This window comes from Schistocerca cancellata, chromosome 3 (genome assembly GCF_023864275.1).
Source record: "Schistocerca cancellata isolate TAMUIC-IGC-003103 chromosome 3, iqSchCanc2.1, whole genome shotgun sequence".
Lineage (NCBI taxonomy): Eukaryota > Metazoa > Arthropoda > Insecta > Orthoptera > Acrididae > Schistocerca > Schistocerca cancellata.
In genome coordinates, this window is record NC_064628.1 from 746312572 (window position 1) to 746333662 (window position 21091).

General features: G+C 43.7%; 1 protein-coding gene across 1 annotated transcript; it reads right to left on the bottom strand.

The window, feature by feature from the left end:
* Nucleotides 1-2733: 2733 nt before the first annotated feature.
* On the bottom strand, nucleotides 2734-13697 carry LOC126176548 (cuticle collagen 34-like). Its single transcript, XM_049923705.1, has 2 exons — nucleotides 13150-13697; nucleotides 2734-2953 (listed from the first exon to the last, which is right to left on the bottom strand). Exons 1-2 carry the CDS (start codon nucleotides 13695-13697, stop codon nucleotides 2734-2736), a joined length of 768 nt encoding a protein of 255 aa, XP_049779662.1.
* Between the last annotated feature and the right edge of the window lie 7394 nt (nucleotides 13698-21091).

Sequence of the window (21091 nt, forward strand, 5' to 3'; positions counted from 1 at the left end):
CCGCTGCGGTAGCAGATACAGCTGCCATCTGTGCGTCGCGCAACGTAACCACCCTCAGTCCCTGGATTCGCTTGCCATCTAGAGGTCAGATTGTGAACAATTTCTGCGCTATGTAAGAAATAGTAAGTCATGCGAAGCTGTAAACTTTAATTAAAAATATTTTACATAGATACAAACTAATTAAATAAATACATTATTAGATTAACTGAATCAGGAAACTTGCGGAGAAAACTCATTGACAGTTTAAGCGCTAAAACACAGTTAATATAAACGTAATTATGTGACAATCATGTTACGAGTTAATTTTCTCGTAATAAATCCAATATCGGCACGATACACTGACAGGAGTAAGCAATAACTCTGTTATTCGCTATTGTATGAATTATCACACCCGCTGCTACAATTTAGATCGATTTAATTCCAAAAATGTAATCAACAGGATTATAACATACGAATGTTGATCAATGAACAGAGAAACGTAAATCAGTAACTTTGAAGTACACGTACATATGGCCCATGTGCATCTGTCTTTTAAACGCAATTCTCAGAGATAATACAATATCCTCATTTATTCTCAGAATAAGTTAATAATGTATCACACGTTTTACATCGCCGAAACTTTTTTTAAAGACTTTTTTTGTAACATTAAGAATGATTCCTACGACGAATATCGTCACTAGTGTTACTAGATGTGTAGGTAGATGATATTCGAAGAAAATTTCTGCATGTGAACACGCAGGTAACAAACTGTTTGTCACCCAAACAAAGAAGAAAACGAATAATTTACACAGCAGTCCACCATACGTTGGGCACAGCTGTGAGAGTAAATTCTTTGAGCATTAGTTAATTTCGACAGCATATCATAAGAAAACATAAAACAAAAATTCCAAAGCCATAAAATTCATAAATTTTGGAAGCACAGCACTTGACGGTAAACAATTCCACAGCGGGTCAGATTCTTTTCTGCGTAACAGTTACTTGCTGCTACTTGATGTACTGAAAGGAAGTATTTAAAATAGTTTAGTTTCTCGGTTCTCTCCCGTATTACCAGCTCTCCTTCGTAGCTCCTATGGTCGTAGTAACGAACACTACTGTCTTGTAGGATGAACTGAAGCTGAAGAGTTCAGGCGTGGCTTCTGACCCATTAGCTAATGAACTATTGCTGCTGCTTCGACAGCAAGTCTGTGATATGGAGCCAAGGTGTTTGGTAATGGTATCTGCGCCACTGCAAAAGACTAAAGGATCTATAACCGAAGTATGTAATTACTATTTGTGTGTGATATCCTTTATGGAGATTTGAAATGAATGCTATGTAACCTCAGTTAGACAAAGCCTACCTGCTTTTACGAAACATATCTTCATGAAATATTATATATGGACATTTGAAATCAGCGACATGTAACCTCTGACACTTTTATCCTACCTTATTTTATGGAACACATCTTCACCGGATATTATCAAATTGTTCTTTTATTTGATTATCAATGCCGCTACTTCTGAACTAAATACATATGGTTTTCTTGCTTCCACTTCTGTACACATATGAAGGATCATGAAGGATCAACTGCACGGTTAATCTAGATTCCCAACTCTCTGAATCGGTTAACGTAGATAGTTGCCCTATGGAATGTTGGCGGGACGCTTTTAATATGGGAAGTCTCTAATACTAGGGCACGAAACAGAAATAGTGTTCCGTGGTGCATTTTCAGTGCACGTTGAGCAACGTCTTTATGGCACTCACAATTCAACGACTTCCAGAGAAGGTATCACACTGGGCTACGAGAACAGTGAGATTGACCACTACACTGCCGTACTGTTATCCGTAAATTGTTGGCTTAAATATTTCAGAGGCATGCATGTGTGATTTTTTCAGGACAGCGTGACCAGAAAATCAAGCAACGGCGCCCTGCGTAGTCCCTTGTTTTTGGAGTGTTAGTATTGTGTCGTGATATCTTTCCACTCCAGCGCTGGATTTGCTGATGTTATGGTCGCGCCACGGGATATCCGCTATGTGAAGAGCGAAGGGGCACTAACGGGGATTATTTTGTGCGCATGCACACAACGAGTAGCCAAGTTCAAGGCCGGAAACAGCCGGCTCGTGGCAGGTGTGGTTAAGTGGGGCAAGTGTTCCGTAGCTCAGGCTGTGGCTTAGGGGCCATCTGGCATGCCTAGAGAGCTACCGCGACTTCTAGCGGCGCGAGGACAGTAGGAAACCGGCGGATGCTGACCTGTCAAATGACTGAGTGTGTACAGAAATGCCCAATTCCTCCTTTCTTGACAAAAGTGCTACTCGCGAAAGTGTAGCAGTGTTCCCAGGATACAGCAGTTGAGAGGTACATGTAGAAAACACGTCTAGGGTGAGATAAGAGGGTTTCGTACCCCCCAGGCAATAAACTGCACAGAACTATTTAGGGCAGCGATTTGTAGCAGTGCACGCGATGATTCTGCAGAGCAGAAAGTGAACCTTTTCCGAACAGAAGTGTGAGCATGGTTTGTTGTGTGCGATTTAAATTAATTGTGGTTCAGTAACCCATGTGGCAATGTTTGGTGGACACCATCATCATCAAGTCCTCAGTGGCATATAAGCAGTGGACACTGCAGAGACCGTAGGTGTTAGCATGTGTCGCCTGTTGATTGCGCTGGCTGTGGTGGTGATGGCGGTGGTGGTCGCAGGTCGCGACTGAAGAGACCACCGTCGGTGCGAGGTGGCTCCCAGTCGGGGGCGGTGGTCGTCTAGACGAAGGAGGGCGTGACGGGCGTGGGCGGCACGGGCAGGTGGTCTCCCACGGGGTGGAAGCCCGTCTCGTCGGCCACGTAGCTCAGCGACACCTGCTTGCCCTCGGGGCTGGTATAGGTGTAGGAGCCCTCCTTCACCAGCACCGCCTCCCAGCCATTGTTCACCGGCACCAGCCTGCCGTGCTCAGTCACCACAGCGCCCTTCTTCTCCGCGTACCTGCAAAACCAACGGGACACACCTCAAGAGCTATGCGGTACAAAGGCGGTCGCTTAGTGCACTAACAAGTCCTAAATTTCTATACAGAGAGAGAGTAAAAAAAGAGTCATATCGTCCTACAGCAGTTAGTATTGGTCGAAACTGAAAGAATACGAGGGACGTTCTACACTGAAGAGCCTGTTATTATTTTTATTATTATTTATTTTATGGCCTTCATTGGACCACTCTAGTCAAAAATACAAAGTTGTAAACAAGTTGTTACACAGGGATGCAATTTGGCTCAAAAATAACTTAATATGATATTTAGGTAATATAATTAGTAGAGTCTATTCTTATATGAAAGGTGTTTTGCTCTTCTGTCTGCCCAATATTTCTTCATTCTTGCAGATATTTTCTTTCTTTCTTCATCTGAGACCACTCTTCCTGTACTCCTTTTATTGATTTTCATTTGCAGTCTTGCAGTATTCTACTTTTCTCTGTCTCGTTTTTTAGGTCATCTACTGTGATTTGGAGTTCTTTTATATCTTCCTTAATTTCTATGATCCATTTAACGTCGCTCTTGCTATTCCACAATTTTTTTATTATTTTTTTACTAATTCTGTTTTCTGGAGTTCTCATCAAATGTCCAAAGAATGAGATGCGTTTCTTCCTGATCGTGCTCATGACTGGTTCCATTTTCTTATATACTGTTTCATTTGATGCTATTCTCCAATGTCCATTTATTTTATACTGTTTATTTATACATTTCCTAATTATTCTTCTTTCTATTTTTAGTGTTCTGTCAATTTCTGCTGTATTAGTTGTTTTGAAGATAGTTTCAGCTGCAGACGTTACTTCTGGTTGTGTAACTGTTTTATAGTGTTTTAATTTTGCATCTATAGATAGGCTTTTTTTGTTGTATGTAGTTTTGGTAATGTAATTTGCATAGTTCAGTTTTTTTGTTCTATTCTGCCATGATGGCTTCTCATTTAGATTGTATATCATTATTTCGCCTAAATATTTAAATTTATCAACAATTTGATTTCCTGTTCTCCTATTGTAATTTCGTTTGCAAGTGGTGGATCAGTTAGCATAATCTCCGTTTTTTCAAATGATATTCTAAGGCCTACTGTCTGCTATTTCTTGTAGTGATTTCACTTGTTGCCTGGCTTCTTGAACGGTGTTGGGTAGGAGAGCAAGATCATCAGCGAATCCCAAGCAGTTTAAGCTAATATCATCTTATGCACTTCCAATTCTTATCATCTTTGAATTGTCCTTGTACCATTCTCTCATTATGTACTCCAGTGCACAGTATTCAAATACAGACACATGTAAACAGGCATAATACGACGCTGCTGTCGGCATCGCCTATATAAGACAATTGTCTGGCGCAGTTATTGGTTACTGCTGCTACAATGGAAGATTATCATGATTTAAGCGAGTTTGAACGTGGAATTATAGTTGGCGAACGAGCGATGATACACAGCATCTCCGAGGCAGCGATAAGGAGGAGATTTTCCAGTACGACAATTTCACGAGTGTACCGTGAATATCAGGAATCAGGTAAAACATCAAATCTCCGACATCGCTGCAGCCGGAAGAAGATCCTGCAAGAACGAGGCCAGCGACGACTAAAGAAAAACGGTCAACGTGAAGGAAATGCAACCGTTCCGTAAATTGCTGCAGATTTCAATGCAGGGCCGTCAACAAGTGTCAGCGTGCGAACCATAGAATGAATCATCATCGATACGGGCTTTCGGAGCCATCTACATCTACATCTACATCCATACTCCGCAAGCCACCTGACGGTGTGTGGCGGAGGGTACCGTGAGTACCTCTATCGATTCTCCCTTCTATTCCAGTTTCGTATTGTTCGTGCAAAGAAAGATTGTCGGTATGCCTCTGTGTGGGCTCTAATCTCTCTGATTGTATCCTCCTGGTCTCTTCGCGAGATATACGTAGGAGGGAGCAATATACTGCTTGACTCCGCGGTGAAGGTATCTTCTCAAACTTTTCAACAAAAGCCCGTACCGAGCTACTGAGCGTCTCTCTTACAGAGTCTTCCGTTGGAGTTAATCATCTCCGTAACGCTTTCGCGATTACTAAATGATCCTATAACAAAGCCCGCTGCTCTCCGTTGGATCTTCTCTATCTCTTCTATCAACCCTATCTGGTACGGATCCCACACTGGTGAGCAGTATTCAAGCAGTGGGCGAACAAGTGAACTGTAACCTACTTCCTTTGTTTTCGGACTGCATTTCCTTAGGATTCTTCCAATGAATCTGCCTGGCATCTGCTTTACCGACGATTAATTTTGTATGGTCATTCCATTTTAAATCACTCCTAATGCCTACTCTTAGATAATTTATCGAATTAATTGCTTCCAGTTGCTGACCTGCTATATTGTAGCTAAATGATAAAGGATCTTTCTATGTATTTGCAGCACATTACACTTGTCTACATTGAGATTCAATTGCCATTCCCTGCACCATGCGTCAATTCGTTGCAGAACCTCTTGCATTTCAGTAGAATTTTCCATTGTTACAACCTCTCGATATACTACAGCATCATCCGCAAAAAGCCTCAGTAAACTTCCGATGTTATCCACAAGGTCATTTATTTACAGTATATTGTGAATAGCAAAGGTCCTAGGACACTCCCCTGCGGCACACCTGAAATGACTTACTTCGGAAGACTTCTCTACATTGAGAATGACATTCTGCATTGTGTTATCTAGGAACTCTTCAATCCAATCACACAATTGTTCTGATAGTCCGTATGATATTACTTTGTTCATTAAAAGACTGTGGGGAACTGTAGGAAACGCCTTGCGGAAGTCAAGACACACAGCATCTACCTGGGAATCCGTGTCTATGGCGCTCTGAGTCTCGTGGACGAACAGCGCGAGCTGGCTTTCACACAATCGTCTTTTTCGAAACCCATGCAGATTCTTACAGAGTAGATTTCTAGCCTCCATAAAAGTCGTTATACTCGAACATTTCATGGATGCTGGATGTCAGAAGAGGATGTTCAAGCTGCTGGAGACTCTGTAATGGTGCGGGGCGTGTGCATTTGACGTGACATGGAACCCTTGACATGTCTAGAGACGACTCTGACAGGTGTCACGAACTAAGTATCCTGTCCAACCACCTGCATTCATTGATGTCCATTGTGCATACCGACAATGCATTTCAGCAGGACAATGCGACACCCCACACGTCCTGAATTGCTACAGAGAGGCTCCAGGAACACACTTCTGAGCTTAAACACTTCCGCTGGACACCAAACTCCCCAGACATGAACATTATTGAGCATATTTGGGATGCCCCATACTCTTACGGATTTATGTACAGCCCTGTAGGGTTGATGGCGTCAAACAGCACTACTTCAGACATGAGTCGAGTCCATGCCACGGTCCTGTTGAGGCGCTTCCGTGTGCTTGCGGGAGCTCTACGCGATATTAGGCAAGTGTACCAGTTTTTTTGCCTCTTCAGTGTAGGAAGGCTTGTATGCCCGCATGGCATCACTCTACTGGTCCTTATCAGTGCCAACGTCTTGCTGCATAAAAGCCTCCCTGTCGTCCACGTACTGTTTTCTGCGGAGTGCATCCTTCATTCGACCAAACAGATGGAAGTCTGAAGATGCGAGGTCCGGACTGAAAGATTGATGAGGATGAACAGTACAATGAAGTTTTATGAACTACTTTCAGGTGCCCAAACATGTGTGAAACCTTACGTTGTCATGGAGAAGGAGATGTTCGTTTGCACTTTTGTGGCCACGAACACCGGAAGTCCTCTTCAGTTTCCTTAGGGGAGCACAACACACTTCAGAGTTCCTCGTTGGACCATCGTGGGGAGGGGGGGGGGGGGACATCAAACAGAATAACCCATTCAGAGCCCTCAAGACCATCACCATGACTTTACTGGCTCAAGGTGTGGCATTGAACTTAGTCTTCGGAGGTTTGTGCCACTCCATGGATTGCCCTTTTGTTTCCGGTTCCAAGTGATGAACCCACACTTCATCGACTGTGACGACTTTCGACAGAAGTTGTCAGCACCATCCCCCCCCCCCCCCCTAGCCTTAGTGCCTCCTTACACTCTTCTGTTGGCTGTTGGGCGGCGAGGAATCCATGAGGGGGGGGGGGGAGGGGAGGGCATACACTTTGAATACTCCAACTGATGGACGTGTGCGCGCACTATCAACACAAACGTCCAGGTCTGCAGCCAGATGTTTGATTGCGATCCGTCTCTCATCTCGCATCCCAGACTATACTCATCCATTCTTTATGAGAGCACTCAGCGCGTTCCAACGAACGTGAGGCAAATTTTCATACATTTCTTGCACTACTTCTCCCTTACGTCCTTAAAGTCAAGTATGAGGGGAGATCAAAAAGTTTCAGTTTGAGGGCATAGCCGCAGCTTATATGCAACTCCGATGAGGCTATATACACGCCTACATGTAGGCAAGGTGTTAATGTCGTATTCGTGTCTTTCCGACGCGCATACGATAAATGCGGAAACGTGAACTGCAGTTGCGTTATTACCAAATGCGTCCACACAGGACCAACGTGCTGTTCGTACTTTCTTGGCTGCCGAAGGAGTAACACCGGTATACATACATCGGGGAATGAACAGTGTATACGTGGCAGCATGTGTGTCGAAAACCACCGTCGTAAAATGGTGCACCTTGTTCCACGCTGGGGCGATTCGACACAAGACGGAGCCCATTGTAAGATAATCAGCAGCTTTAAGTTTTTGGCAATACAGAAGGCTTTGAATCTTTAAAAAATTGGGAATGTATGTAATTCTAACATTTCGTTGCTAAAAGGATCACCAATTCAAGTTTGATTAGTATTTTATCGTGTTTCTGTCACAGTTGCGTAATATTTCTTGATAGTGACTAGTTTGGAACGATGAAATTCGAAAGTAGACACCAACACAAATTTGTAAGCAACTGTGACAGAAAGAGTAATAATATTAAACGAGAGTCATTGGTTACTTTCTATCTGGAAAGCAGCACTGTGGGAATAAGAACCATTACATCCCAAGGAATGAGCATGAAAAGGGGCCGACATTGAAACATCACTCAGGAGCGCTTGGATCATTTTCAACCAAATTTATTAGGAACAAGATTTGTTGTTTGTATAAAAATACTTCCTACTTTCATGCGAGGGGTTGCGGGGGGGGGGGGGGGAGTGGGGATGAGGTAAAAATATTCTAAAGCGACCTATTGGTATGTATTTTCTATATTTAGTTGTTTGCACTACTTTTAAAAGTATGAAGTGACATTTGACTCTCATTTATGCTGTTCAGTGTGTCATCTGTGTCCCAAGAATGAGCACTGCGGCAAGCCAGTTATACAGTCAACGCCACGAGGTTGAGTAGCATAAATAAATCGAACATGTTCCCTGGATTTGTATTGCGTAAAGCAGCAGAGAATGTGACGAGTACCCCTAAAACGGCACAGGACGTATTCGCCTTCACGTGCTATGATAGGAGCGCATTTTTCATTCCGTTTTTGAAGAACGAACAACCCATTTACACGATCACTATCATCAAAGATCTTACCAAGAGTACAGGGAAAGGTAACTAATGTCTGAGAGCATGAGGGAAAAAGTAGGAAAACTGTTCCAGACTCGGCCATGGACAGAACATATTCCAAGTCAGAAGCAGTACCAGTAGCACACAAGGCTCTAGGACAGGTAGCAAGAGTGCACTGTGGGAATAAGAACCATTACATCCCGAGGAATGAGAATGAAAAGGGGCCGACATTGAAACATCACTCAGGAGCGCTTGGATCATTTTCAACCAAATTTATTAGGAACAAGAATTGTTGTTTGTATAAAAATACTCCCTACTTTCATGCGGGGGGTTGCGGGGGGGGGGGGGGAGTGGGGGATGAGAAGGGATGAGTTAAAAATATTCTAAAGCGAGCTGGGCTGTGCTGGGGTCCTCATCAACGTATGGAGCGTACAGTAGACTTCAGCTACGTCTCCGCGGGACATGTATACGGAAGTGTGACGTGCTATGACACTAGCTACCGCGCATTTGTGGCTGGGACAGCACAATTCGTGTGTAATTCACCCGAACAGAAATACGAGGGTCACTCCAAAAGAAATGCACACAATTTTTTTTTTAAATCATCTTTTATTCTACATGTTTGAGAGTCTTACAGTGCGTGAGATGAATACACTAAACAGATTCAGAAGGATGTAAGTTGCAGTAAGTACTGGGAGATGAAGAGGCTTGCACAGGATAGAGTAGCATGGAGAGCTGCATCAAACCAGTCTCAGGACTGAAGACAACAACAACAACAACAACAACAACAACAACAACAAGACAGAAGGATAACTAAGCACAAGTCTAGTAAAAATGGGCTCTAGAATGCAAACCTTAAGAACTATGAGCATTTGCTCAGTAGAAGAAATGCATTCCACAGCAGCGAAGGTGAATAACCATTTTAATGTATGCGTTTTAGAGCCAATCTTTACTAGATTTTTCTGCTTTGAATGGTCGTTCTAAATGTTTATCGGTCCTTGTGGGACATTCTGCGGTCACAAAGTCAAGACACACCGTAACAGAGCAAGTTACGCGTCTGCTCATTCCGTGTATGATTAACAGGTTGAATTATGAATGTTGAGATGAAAAAAATTATTCGATAACCTAACTGGTTCGAACATTCATCTGTGATTTTGCACAGTAACTCGATATTACGGAAAGGAAGAAAAATAAAATACTAAGACCGTAACGTTGACAGGAATTCATTCTTTGAAATTCTGTAGGTAACAGCGAGAAAACACAGGAAGAGAAGCTTTATCTAATACTCGTTCAGAAACCACACTGAAGTGATAAGTACTTGAAAGCTAGGGCGTGGCTGAGAAGGGAATGGATAGGATATTTTAGTCTGTACATAGAGCAAGCAATGATGGAAGCCAAGGATACATTAGTAAAGACAATTTAACTTCAGGGAGAGTAATTTAAAACCCTGAAGTTTCCCAATAGCGTAGTAATTCCGCCAGAGAAAATTAAGCAGCAGACTCCATGTTAATCGTCACAATGTGCATATTTCAAAGCTGAATGAACAAAACCGTTCCGGATGTTTTTGCCTTCCATTACTGCACAGAATGGTTGGTTGGTTTGGGGAAGGAGACCAGACAGCGTGGTCATCGGTCTCATCGGATTAGGGAAGGATGGGGAAGGAAGACGGCCGTGCCCTTTCAGAGGAACCATCCCGGCATTGGCCTGGAGTGATTTAGGGAAATCACGGAAAACCTAAATCAGGATGGCCGGACGCGGGATTGAACCGTCGTCCTCCCGAATGCGAGTCCAGTGTCTAACCACTGCGCCACCTCGCTCGGTGTGCTGCACAGAATGGGCCTACAATAAAAACAAAGCTTTTTTCATATCAATGTCATGACTCACTCATGTTGAGAAGTTTTCACCATTTTTTTTTTTTTTTTTTTTTGCAGCTTGGAGAGACAAACAGAACAAAAATTTACAACCAATGTGGATACTGTAAATGCAGACACGGAATGTCAAGCAGCATACCTGTTTCGTGGTTCCATCTGCCGGTGAGCTGTCGAACTCTTAGCGCTGACTTGCGCGAAGCAGATGCGCAACGAGATTTCTGAAATCTCTGATCACAGTTCAGTATCGTCCCTACCATGTGGGGTAGTGAAATCTATTGTAAGGGAAGGCATTTTGCGACAGACATTTACTACTATTCACAGAAAGTATTCGCTAACCAGTTTACATCTCAAAGTGGGAGACAGAGTTAGTTTTTTTTTTTTTTTGTTTAATTAAAATCGTCACATGGGATAACGTTGCCACGAGGTCATCGAAAGGCCTCTAGTTCGGACAGCTATTCCCAGAGACTGGGTTTTCACCTTACTCAGACAACACATACCCTTCTACAAAGGCAGAGAGCTGCCCCGGGCATGTTTTATGATTTTGAATAGTTGTCAGAAATGTTACTGCCCATGAAAAATATATTCCACATGACTAAGAAATTCTAATCAAATTATCTACTGCAGCTCTTGCGAGAATCAAGTTTCTGTTTTCGGATACTCCTTGTAGAACCTGTGGAGTTCAGATAAGAAGTATGTTCAGCCTCTCAGTGTAGTAAATTGAAAGAGAATTTTGTTGAAGACACTACTGAAGCGTACTTTCAGTTTTTCACTGACGTGAAATATTTATATTACCGTTTTCATTTCCTGGCGGCTCTTGTCATCGAAAAATAAAGAGCGGGAAGCTGTTCATGAATTTGTGTCCGATCTTTGTATTTCATAATTAATGTCAATCAGCTGTGCATAATATCACCAACACTTTATTCCGTTACTTTATATCGCAAGAGAAACAAGAGCGATAGATCAGCTAATGAGTACAGTCGATGTAAGCGTGAGCTGTGCTTGACATAGGGATGAGTAGTTAATCGCAATTAATCGATTAATTGTAATTATTCTTGTAACTGGTTTTCTGTTTAGCGATATTCCTTTCATGTCAATTTGACGTAATCGATAATCCTCACGATTACTTAGTCTTGTTCTCTCTCTCTCTCTCTCTCTCTCTCTCTCTCTCTCTCTCTCTCTCTCTCTCCCTCCAAGGTTAGGAATTGCACTTTATAATACTCAGCTGTAATATTCCACGTTTGTTAAAGACGATCGACTTCGGCCATGACTTGCCCGTCTTCGACTGTTGAAGAGCCGGCCGGAGTGACCGAGCGGTTCTAGGCGCTACAGTCTGGAACCGCACCACCGCTACGTTCGCAGGTTCGAATCCTGCCTCCGGCAAGGATGTGTGTGATGTCCTTAGGTTAGTTAGGTTTAAGTAGTTCTAAGTTCTAGGGGACTGATGACCTCAGCAGTTAAGTCCCATAGTGCTCAGAGCCATTTGAATCAATTTGACTGCCGAAGATGATCAGATTCACGACAGAAATGGACACTCTTTTATAAATATAAAACCATAGAGCTGTATATTATACACCGGAATCTGTACGAGTAAATTCCCTTTTTTGTCGTAAAATCTGGTGACTGTTGATTCACTGTCTATAGCTTCATTATGGAAATATGTCTCTCGCCTAGTAACCGTGGTGTGAAGTCGGAAAAGGAGGAATAATCATGTCTACTGTGTACCATATACGATCGCTGACGACATCAGCCATCTGACAGTGCTTTTAAGTGTAGTGGCGAAGTTGTGTGTTGATTGTGGGATTTCAGAAATAAATAAAGCAACAACTGTGCTTGTACATGTGTCTACGATGTGCTGTCACGAAATTTTGTTACTTCAGTTAGTTAGAAAAAGAGAATTGTAGAAGTGACATCACTATTTTTTACGGATCAAACTATCATAAAAATTCTGGACAAGTGTGAGTAGGACTCACCCTCTGGCGGTTCTGTGCGAAGTTAATTATGTATGTGGATAGCTGATCAACAGGTTTCGATGCGTTAGTTTGCGAGTATCCAAATATATATGAGATAAATGGACGAATTGATTTAGAAGCTTAAACTTTTTACACTGACAAGGGAGCACGAAGCTTAATGGCTCTGAGCACTATGGGACTTAACATCTGAGGTCATTAGTCCCCTAGAACTTAGAACTACTAAATCCTGACTAACCTAAGGACATCCCGCACATCCATGCCTGAGGCAGGATTCGAACCCGCGACTGTATCAGTCGCGCGGTTCCAGACTGAAGCGCGTAGAACCGTTCGGCCATCGCTGCCGGCCACAAAGCTTAATATTAGACAGTTTTCAGTTTGATGTACCTACCCGTTCCTGAGAAAAAGGGGCTTAACAGATGGACAGGAGGATGGAGAACAAATTGATCCTGTAACAGATCTTGATGTGCATTTTCAACTTCTCACGGCACTAAGAATAGTCAATTATATTTCGGGCATGCAGCCTAGGATAATGAAGCTATAGGCAGCAATTCTTGTGACTTATTCTGAAAATGGCCGGACGACACGCGGCCGAAATATCAGTGGAAGAAATTTTATTTGCACGGCTGCATGCTAGAAATATAATGGGTGGACTGTAAGAGTTTTTATCAATTCAGATACAGAACTCTAAAAATATTTTTATGGGAATGCTTTACAGGCCTAAAAATAAAGATGTAAAATAACAATCTCAAAATCTATTACTGGTATACAGTTAATTGATGTGATTAACTGAATCATTTACATGTTCAACTATTACTCGTAATGCCCATCCCTATACGTACCCTTGTGTGAACTGGCCCAGGTTGTCAGCAAAGTGAACCCGTGTGCCGACAGGGAATGACTGCGGAGATGTGGCCACGTTTGGTGGCGGCGGTGGTGGTGGAGGCGGCGGAGGTGGGGCACCCAGTGCACCGGGGCCACCAGGAGCACCTGGTGTACCAGGGGTGCCAGGTGTGCCGGGGGCACCTGGTGTCCCAGGGGTGCCGGGGCTGCCGGGGCTGCCAGGCGCACCGGGGGCACCTGGAGAGCCAGGGGAGCCTGGCGTGCCAGGGATGCCAGGGATACCCGGGGAGCCGGGGGTGCCTGGTGTGCCGGGGGTACCTGGTGTACCGGGCACACCTGGTGTGCCGGGCACACCTGGTGTGCCAAGGCCAGGGACACCTGGTGCACCGGGCAAACCTGGTGTGCCGGGCACACCTGGTATGCCAAGGCCGGGGACACCTGATGCACCGGGGGTGCCAGGTCTGCCGGGGGTGCCTGGTCTTCCAGGGGCGCCTGGGGCACCGGGGGCAGCTGGGGCACCGGGCACTCCTGCACAGACCAGATGCATTCAGTGGCACATACATGGCTGATATCACAAAACACAAATGTGTTACTAGTCATATTTCTTAACACATTGTTAACAAAGTGTAAGGCCACCTTTTTCTTCCACATATCTTGTCTACTCCTTCATTGCCCAATAGAACACATCTCTCAAAGGAAAACGCACTTCCAATGTCTTCAAATATACTGCAGAAGGATAACTAAGTGTATATTATGTGCCTATCAAGAAGTTTAGTGGAAAGGAAAATAGATATATTTGTGGAATTCCAACTGTTTTAATTTTATGCCATATTTGCGTTCACACACTAATTTATTGGTACCTAGCAGTCTGCAACTACCATGCACTGGTGCGATTAGGCATCTATGACTGGACAACATATCTGGAATAGTGGTAATAAATTTTGTACACATGCATTAATCTTAGGTCAGTCTGCCTATTAATGAAAACCATCTCAAAATCCCTACAGTTAATTCCTGAGATTAGCTATCACATACAGACAGAACAACACAGTGCTGGACAGTCCATTAGTAATGTGTATAGATGTATAGATTGATTTTGAACAAGATGTTGTTTAGAAATTAGCTTTCAATAAATTTCAGTCTGAGAGCAAACATGACAGAAAATAAAGGCAGGGAAACAGTAGATAATATCCATTAACACAAAAATTGCGAACGATGCAGTAGGGGAACAAGTAAAGGCATTCTCACATCTTTAAAGAAAGATTACATAGGGTAGCCGTATCAAGGAAAGTACAAGAAGAAGACTGGTGCAGGGAATAAACGTTATGTAATAGCATCAAATATTGATATGGGATGGAGAACGTAGGCCCTCTAAGAGCACATTTGGAGCACAGCACTGTATAGGAATAATATCTCAGCCATTGGGAATATGGGAAATTAGAAACGGGGTGCATTTAAAAATCTATTGTCGTCCGAGATTGTTCAAAATTAATTGGACACGTAAAATATGAAGTGAAGAGAAACTTTAACAGTGAGGAAACAGTTATACTGGGAGCTCTTACCATTAACAGCAGCAGGTCACTAGAATAATGCTACCGCTTCCTGGAACAGTAAAGTTGGCACTGGAAGAAGCAGAAGAGAGCAAAAGAGAGCAAAACTACATGACCATATTAAAAGTATCTGCACACCTATTAGTGGACTTTAATATGGGGTGTGTCTACCATTCACCTTTATTGAATTCTGATGGGGACACTGTCAGTGAGGTATTTGAATGTCTGCCTGAATGGCGGCCCTTGCTTTCACTAAAGCCGAAACCACACAAGGTACAGATGTTGCACGCTAGACGCTAGGGCCTGGAGTCAATTCGACATTGTAATTCATCACAAAGTTATTCAATTTCCTTCAGATCCTAACTCTGAGCAGGCCAGTTTGTTTCAGGAATTACATCACAGATGCTACTTTATGACAGGGTGAACTGCCATGGGACACAGCCATCGGCTCCTACCTGTTCCTCTGCTGTACACAATAACAATACTGTAAAGCGTGTACATGTCCTTCCGAATTTGCCATGTTCTTAATCCCAGTAAGTGTACCACACCCTAACCGCGAGAAAAAGACCCATACGCTAACAGCACATCCCCTATACTGTACTGTTGGCACAACATGATGGTAGGTAATGTTCTGCTGGCATTCGCCACAACCAAACACTTACATCAGATTGCCAGAGGCTATAGCGTGATTCATCGCTCCATGTCACTCGTTTCCAGTAATCCACAATCCATTGGCGTGGCTCTATACACCACATATTGCAGACATAAAAATGCGATGGGGGAGTTCGTATACAGGGCACAGCGGGTAAAGTGCAGATATTTTGTGTGTGTCACCTTAATATGTACACACAGTGTGTTGGTTATTTTCTCTTTGTATCCAACAGTCTTTCCACAAACACGTGAGAAACTTTACGACGTGCAGTTTTCTGTACAATTGTAACTGCACCACTAGTGGTCTACATCTGTCAGTATAGACTAAACGTTTTGTGTCCTCTCGTCCACACTACAGTAGTTAATCGGTTGCCCAGGGGAAAGTAAGCGTTGAGTGCTTACTCTTGCCATATGTACTTGGAGGCACTAATCAACCTAAAAACATACTACTCCCAATAGCTATAATTACACTCGTGTTCAGAAAATGATGGAACACCTTGAACGACTAGGGATAGGACGTCCATATTCACAGGACACGTACATTAATAAGTTCTGCAGAAATCATTAACACTTCAGTCGCCTGGGTTCACCATGTGTCCTGTCGCTTAGGTGGCACAGGGTACGCCTTGGGCTCTGATAACTTGTTCCATGCATGATGGCATCGATGCGTATAAGACGCAAGTGGCGTCCTGTGGTGTAGCCATCTACGCTGCATTCAGCTGGTTCCAAATTCATCTGCGGTGGCTGGCATACAGCCAGAACACTGCACCTGTCATTTCACCATATCCCACACATTTTCGACTGGCTACAAGTATGGTGATCTGGCGGTCCAGGGTAAAAGGCTGACATGCCGTGACACCAAGAAGGCAAGTGTTCGAGCACCATTGTCTTGTTGAAAAATGTCGTATGGGGTCTTGTGCAGAAAGGGTATGGCTACGGGTTGCAGAAAGTTATTTATTTAGTTCACACTGGTCACAGTGCCATGGATAGGCAGCATCTGTCATTTGTGGTTGTACCAAGTAGCACCCCACACCATATGGCCTTGAGTTAGCGCTTTATCTGCAGTGCGGATGAGACATTGTCATGCCGCTCCCCCTGTGCGAGGCGAACCAAAATGCGGCCATCATTTTCAAAGAAACAGAACCTGGATTCGTCCGAAAACACTATCTGATATCATTCCTGTCTCCAGTGACACCATTGCCGTCTAGCATGTTTCTGCACGTTCCTCAAAGATAGGCGGAGAAGTGGACGACGCCCAGTAAAAATGGCTCTGACAAGGGAACCTCCCCATCGCACACCCCTCATATTTAGTTATAAGTTGGCACAGTGGACAGGCCTTGAAAAACTGAACATAGATCAATCGAGAAAACAGGAAGAAGTTGTGTGAAACTATGAAAAAAATTAGTAAAATATACAAACTGAGTAGTCCATGTGCAACATAGGCAACATCAAGGAGTAAATGTGCTCAGGATCGTAGTGGTCCCGTGGTTAGCGTGAGTAGTTGCGGAATGAGAGGTCCTTGGTTCAAGTCTTCCCTCGACTGAAAATTTTACTTTCTTTATTTTCGCAAAGTTATGAACTGTCCGTTCGTTCATTGACGTCTCCGTTACTGTAATAAGTTTAGTGTATGTGTTTTGCGACCGCACCGCAAAACCGTGCGATTAGTAGACGAAAGGACGTGCCTCTCCAATGGGAACGGAAACATTTGATCGCAAGGTCATAGGTCAACCGATTTGTCCACAGGAAAACACGTCTGATATATTCTATACGACACTGGTGACGGCATGTGCGTCACATGACAGGAATATGTTGTCGACCCACCTAACTTGTACACTTAGCGAACGGGTAAAAAGATTCTTCTACCTCGCCCGATTTAGGTTTTCTTGTGGATGTGATAATCACTCCCAAAAAAGTGATGAAGACATAAGAGTTTGTCACATAAACTGAATATAAAAAATTAAACTTTTCACCCGAGGGAAGGCCTGAACCTAGGATCTCTCGTTCTGTAGCTGCTCCCGCTAACCACGGGACCACGGCGCTCCCTGCCTACCATCTTCCTTGATGTTGTCTATTTTCGCATGGACTACTCAGTTTGTATATTTTACTAATTTTTTTCATAGTTCCACACAACTTCTTCCTGTTTTCTCGATTGATCTGTGTTCAGTTTTTCAAGGCCTGTCCACTGTGCCAACTTATAACTAAATCTGAGGGGGCTGCGATGGGGAGGTTTCCTTGTGAGCACTATGGGACTTCACATCTGAGGTCATCAGTCCCCTAGAACTTAGAACTATTTAAACCTAACTAACCTAAGGACATCATACACATCCATGCCAGGCAGGATTCGAACCTGCGACCGTAGCGGTCGCGCAGTTCCAGACTGAAGCGCCTAGAACCGCTTGGCGACTCAGGCCGGCGACGCCCAGTAAACCATGTCGCATTAAATGGTGACGGACTGTCACCCGCTGACAGTGTACGACGCGTTACACTGTTCCACTACTGCCCAAGAGCCGACAAGGACGAAGATCTGTTCCGCAGTGCCATTTGGGTGAGGTGTTGATCTTCTCGGGTGGGAGGGAGGAGGTGGTCTGTCGTGGAATCTGACCCATCTCGTCGTGTTCTCTGGCCTTCCGTGAACCGTTCTGCACAACCCGTTGCATTGCCGAAACACTTCATCCCACACGAGCAGCAATTTCGCGGACAGACGCATCACATTTCGTCATGCCAGTAACGCTCCCTCTTTCAATCTCTCTGATTTGACTCTACGGTTCGCGTACACGTCTGTGAAGTATCCTGCACGTCTGCTCAACTCACACTGCTCCATTACCTTGGATTTATAGTGACAATGAGAGCGGCAAGCACATTTTACCGGTAAGTGGTGTTGCGCCACGATGTCTATGTTGACCTTGAACCCACGGGCCGACATGATTCAAAAGGTAATCTTTTCGCCTGAACATACTGATGTACATACATATACTGTGAATATGAACGCCCTGTCCTCCGTCATTCAAGGTGTTCTGTTACACATGAGTTTATTATCTGCAAATGACGTGAATACTGATGTAATGCTGTTCAGCACCTGTTACACCCCATAATGTATAGATGCGTAGCACGTGTACGACTGCTATATGTGGAAGGAGGGCAAAGATTTTTGCCGTCGTCGGAGCTACTTCAAGAAGCGTTCTGCGGTAAAGCTTCGAGTGTAGTTCACATTTAACGGCATTGATTTATTTTGTATTTGTATAAAAGCGACATTTGGAATTCATGTACTTTATGGTAACAACTTAGTTTTGTGGAAAGAGTCATAGTTCAGAATTCGAGAGAGAGTAAGTGGACAGTATGTCACTTGTGTGGATAAAGAGGAGAACATGCCGGAACAATCTTTAGCTTTTCTTCCTTTCGTTGGCAGCACTTCGTTTAAAATACTAAGAACCTTCCGAAAATTTCAGAAGTGGGTTTCCGCCCACCATCGAAGATTGCGGGCGACAAAGACGCCGTTATCAGCACCTCAGTTTCAGTGACGTCAGGCAGCTGCACTATGAGAAGAAGGGTGTTCCTTCAGCAATATCGCAGAAAGACTTGGCAGGAATGTAGCCACTATACACGGCTACCGGCAGCGGTGGTCACGTTAATGTACGGTCGCAAGACGACACGGCTCCGGACGGCCACGTCGCACTACCGACAGGGAAGATCATCGAGTTCGGCGCATGGCTCTGTTGCATTGTACTGCAGCAATTTTGAAAGCAGCTGGCGCCACAGAGACAAAACGAACAGTTACAAATTAGTTGCTTCAAGAAAAGCACCGAACCACGAGTTCCGTAGCGTGCACTCCACTGACCCAAACCACCGCCATTTACGACTTTCGTGGTGTCATGGGAGAGCGCACTGGAGGGCAAGGTGGAGGTCTGTTGTTTTCTGATGAAGGCTGATCCTGAATCGATGCCATTGATGGCCATATGCTGGTTACATGAAGGCCAGTTGGGGGCCTGCAACCAACCTGTCTACATGCAAGATACTCTGGACCTACACCTCGAATTATGCTCAGCGGTGCGATTTCGTATGACCGCAAGAGCACTCTCGTAGCTATCACACCCACTCTGACTGCAAATCAGTCTGATGATTCGACCTATTGTGCTGCAATTCATGAAGTAGTTCTCAGCTGAATAACGCTTGCCAACATACTATTGTTGTAACACAACGTACTCTACAAATATTGTCTTTGCGTACTCGATCACATGATCTGTCTCCAAACGAACATGTATGGGACATCATCATCAGACAATTCCAGCGTCACCCACGAACAGTATTAACCGTCCCTGTACTGACCAACCTGGAACTCCATCACATAAACTGACATCCGGAACATGTATAACACAATGCATGCCCGTTTGCTTGATTGCATTCAACTTTAAGCTGCTACACCGGTTATTAATCTACCAACAGCTCACATCCGTGATGAAAGAACGTCAGGTACCGCTTACACCTTTATCATTCTCTGATACACAGACGCTGATGGTCTTTCCCTCTGCTCCTGAGATCCACATTGTCCATTCGGCACCAAATCCTGACAACTTTTCCACACAAGTGCGAAAGATTGTAACAGTGTCGAGTGTCATGTGAGCGAATGATACAACCTAGGGTGATAATGTTTCTTTTCTAATAAACACTATTAATTATTGTTGTTGTCTTCAGTCAAGAGACTTGTTTGATGCAACTCTTCATGCTACTCTATCCTGTGCAAGCCTCTTTATCTCCGAATAACTACTAAAACCTACATCCTTCTAAACCTGCTTAATGTATTTATATTTTGGTCTCCCTCTACGATTTTTTACCCCCCCACCCCCCTCCACGCTTCCCTCCAGTACTAAATTGGAAATTCCTTGATGTCTCAGAACGTGTCCTGCCAGCCCATCCCTTCTTCTAGTCAGGTTGTGCCACAAATTTTTCTTCTCCCCAAATATATTTAGTACCTCCTCATTAGTTACGTGATCCACCCATTTAATCTTCAGCATTTTTCTGTGGCACCACATTTCGAAAGCTTCTATTCTCTTCTCGTCTAAACTAGTTATCGTTCATATTTCACTTCCATACATAGCTACACTCCATGCAAATACTTTCACCAAAGACTTCCTGACACTTAAATCAATACTCGATGTTAATAAATTTCTCTTCTTCAGAAAAGCTTTCCATGTTATAGCCACTCTACATTTTATATCCTCTCTAATTCGACCATCAATTATTTTGCTTCCCAGATAGCAAAACTCATCTACTATTTTAAGTGTCTAATTTCCTAATCTCATTCCCTCAGCATTTAATTCGACTACATTGCATTATCTTCGTTTTGTTTTTGTTAATTTTCATCTTATGTGCTCCCTTCAAGACACTGTCCATTCCGTTCAACTGTCCTTCCACGTTCTCTGACAGAATTACAATATCATCGGCGAACCTTAAAGTTTTTATTTCTTCTCCATGAATTTTAATTCCTACTCCCAATTTTTCTTTTGTTTCCTTTACTGCTCGTTGAATATAAAGATTGAATAACATCAGGGGGTAGGCTACAACCCTGTTCACTCCCTTCCCAACTACTGCTTCCCTTTCATCCCCTCGGGACTCGTAACTGCCATCTGTTTTTTTTACAAATTGTAAATAGCCTTTCACTGCCCGTATTTCACCCCTGCCACCTTCAGAATTTGAGAGAGTATTCCAGTCAACATTGTCAAAAGCTTTCTCTCAGTCTACAAAT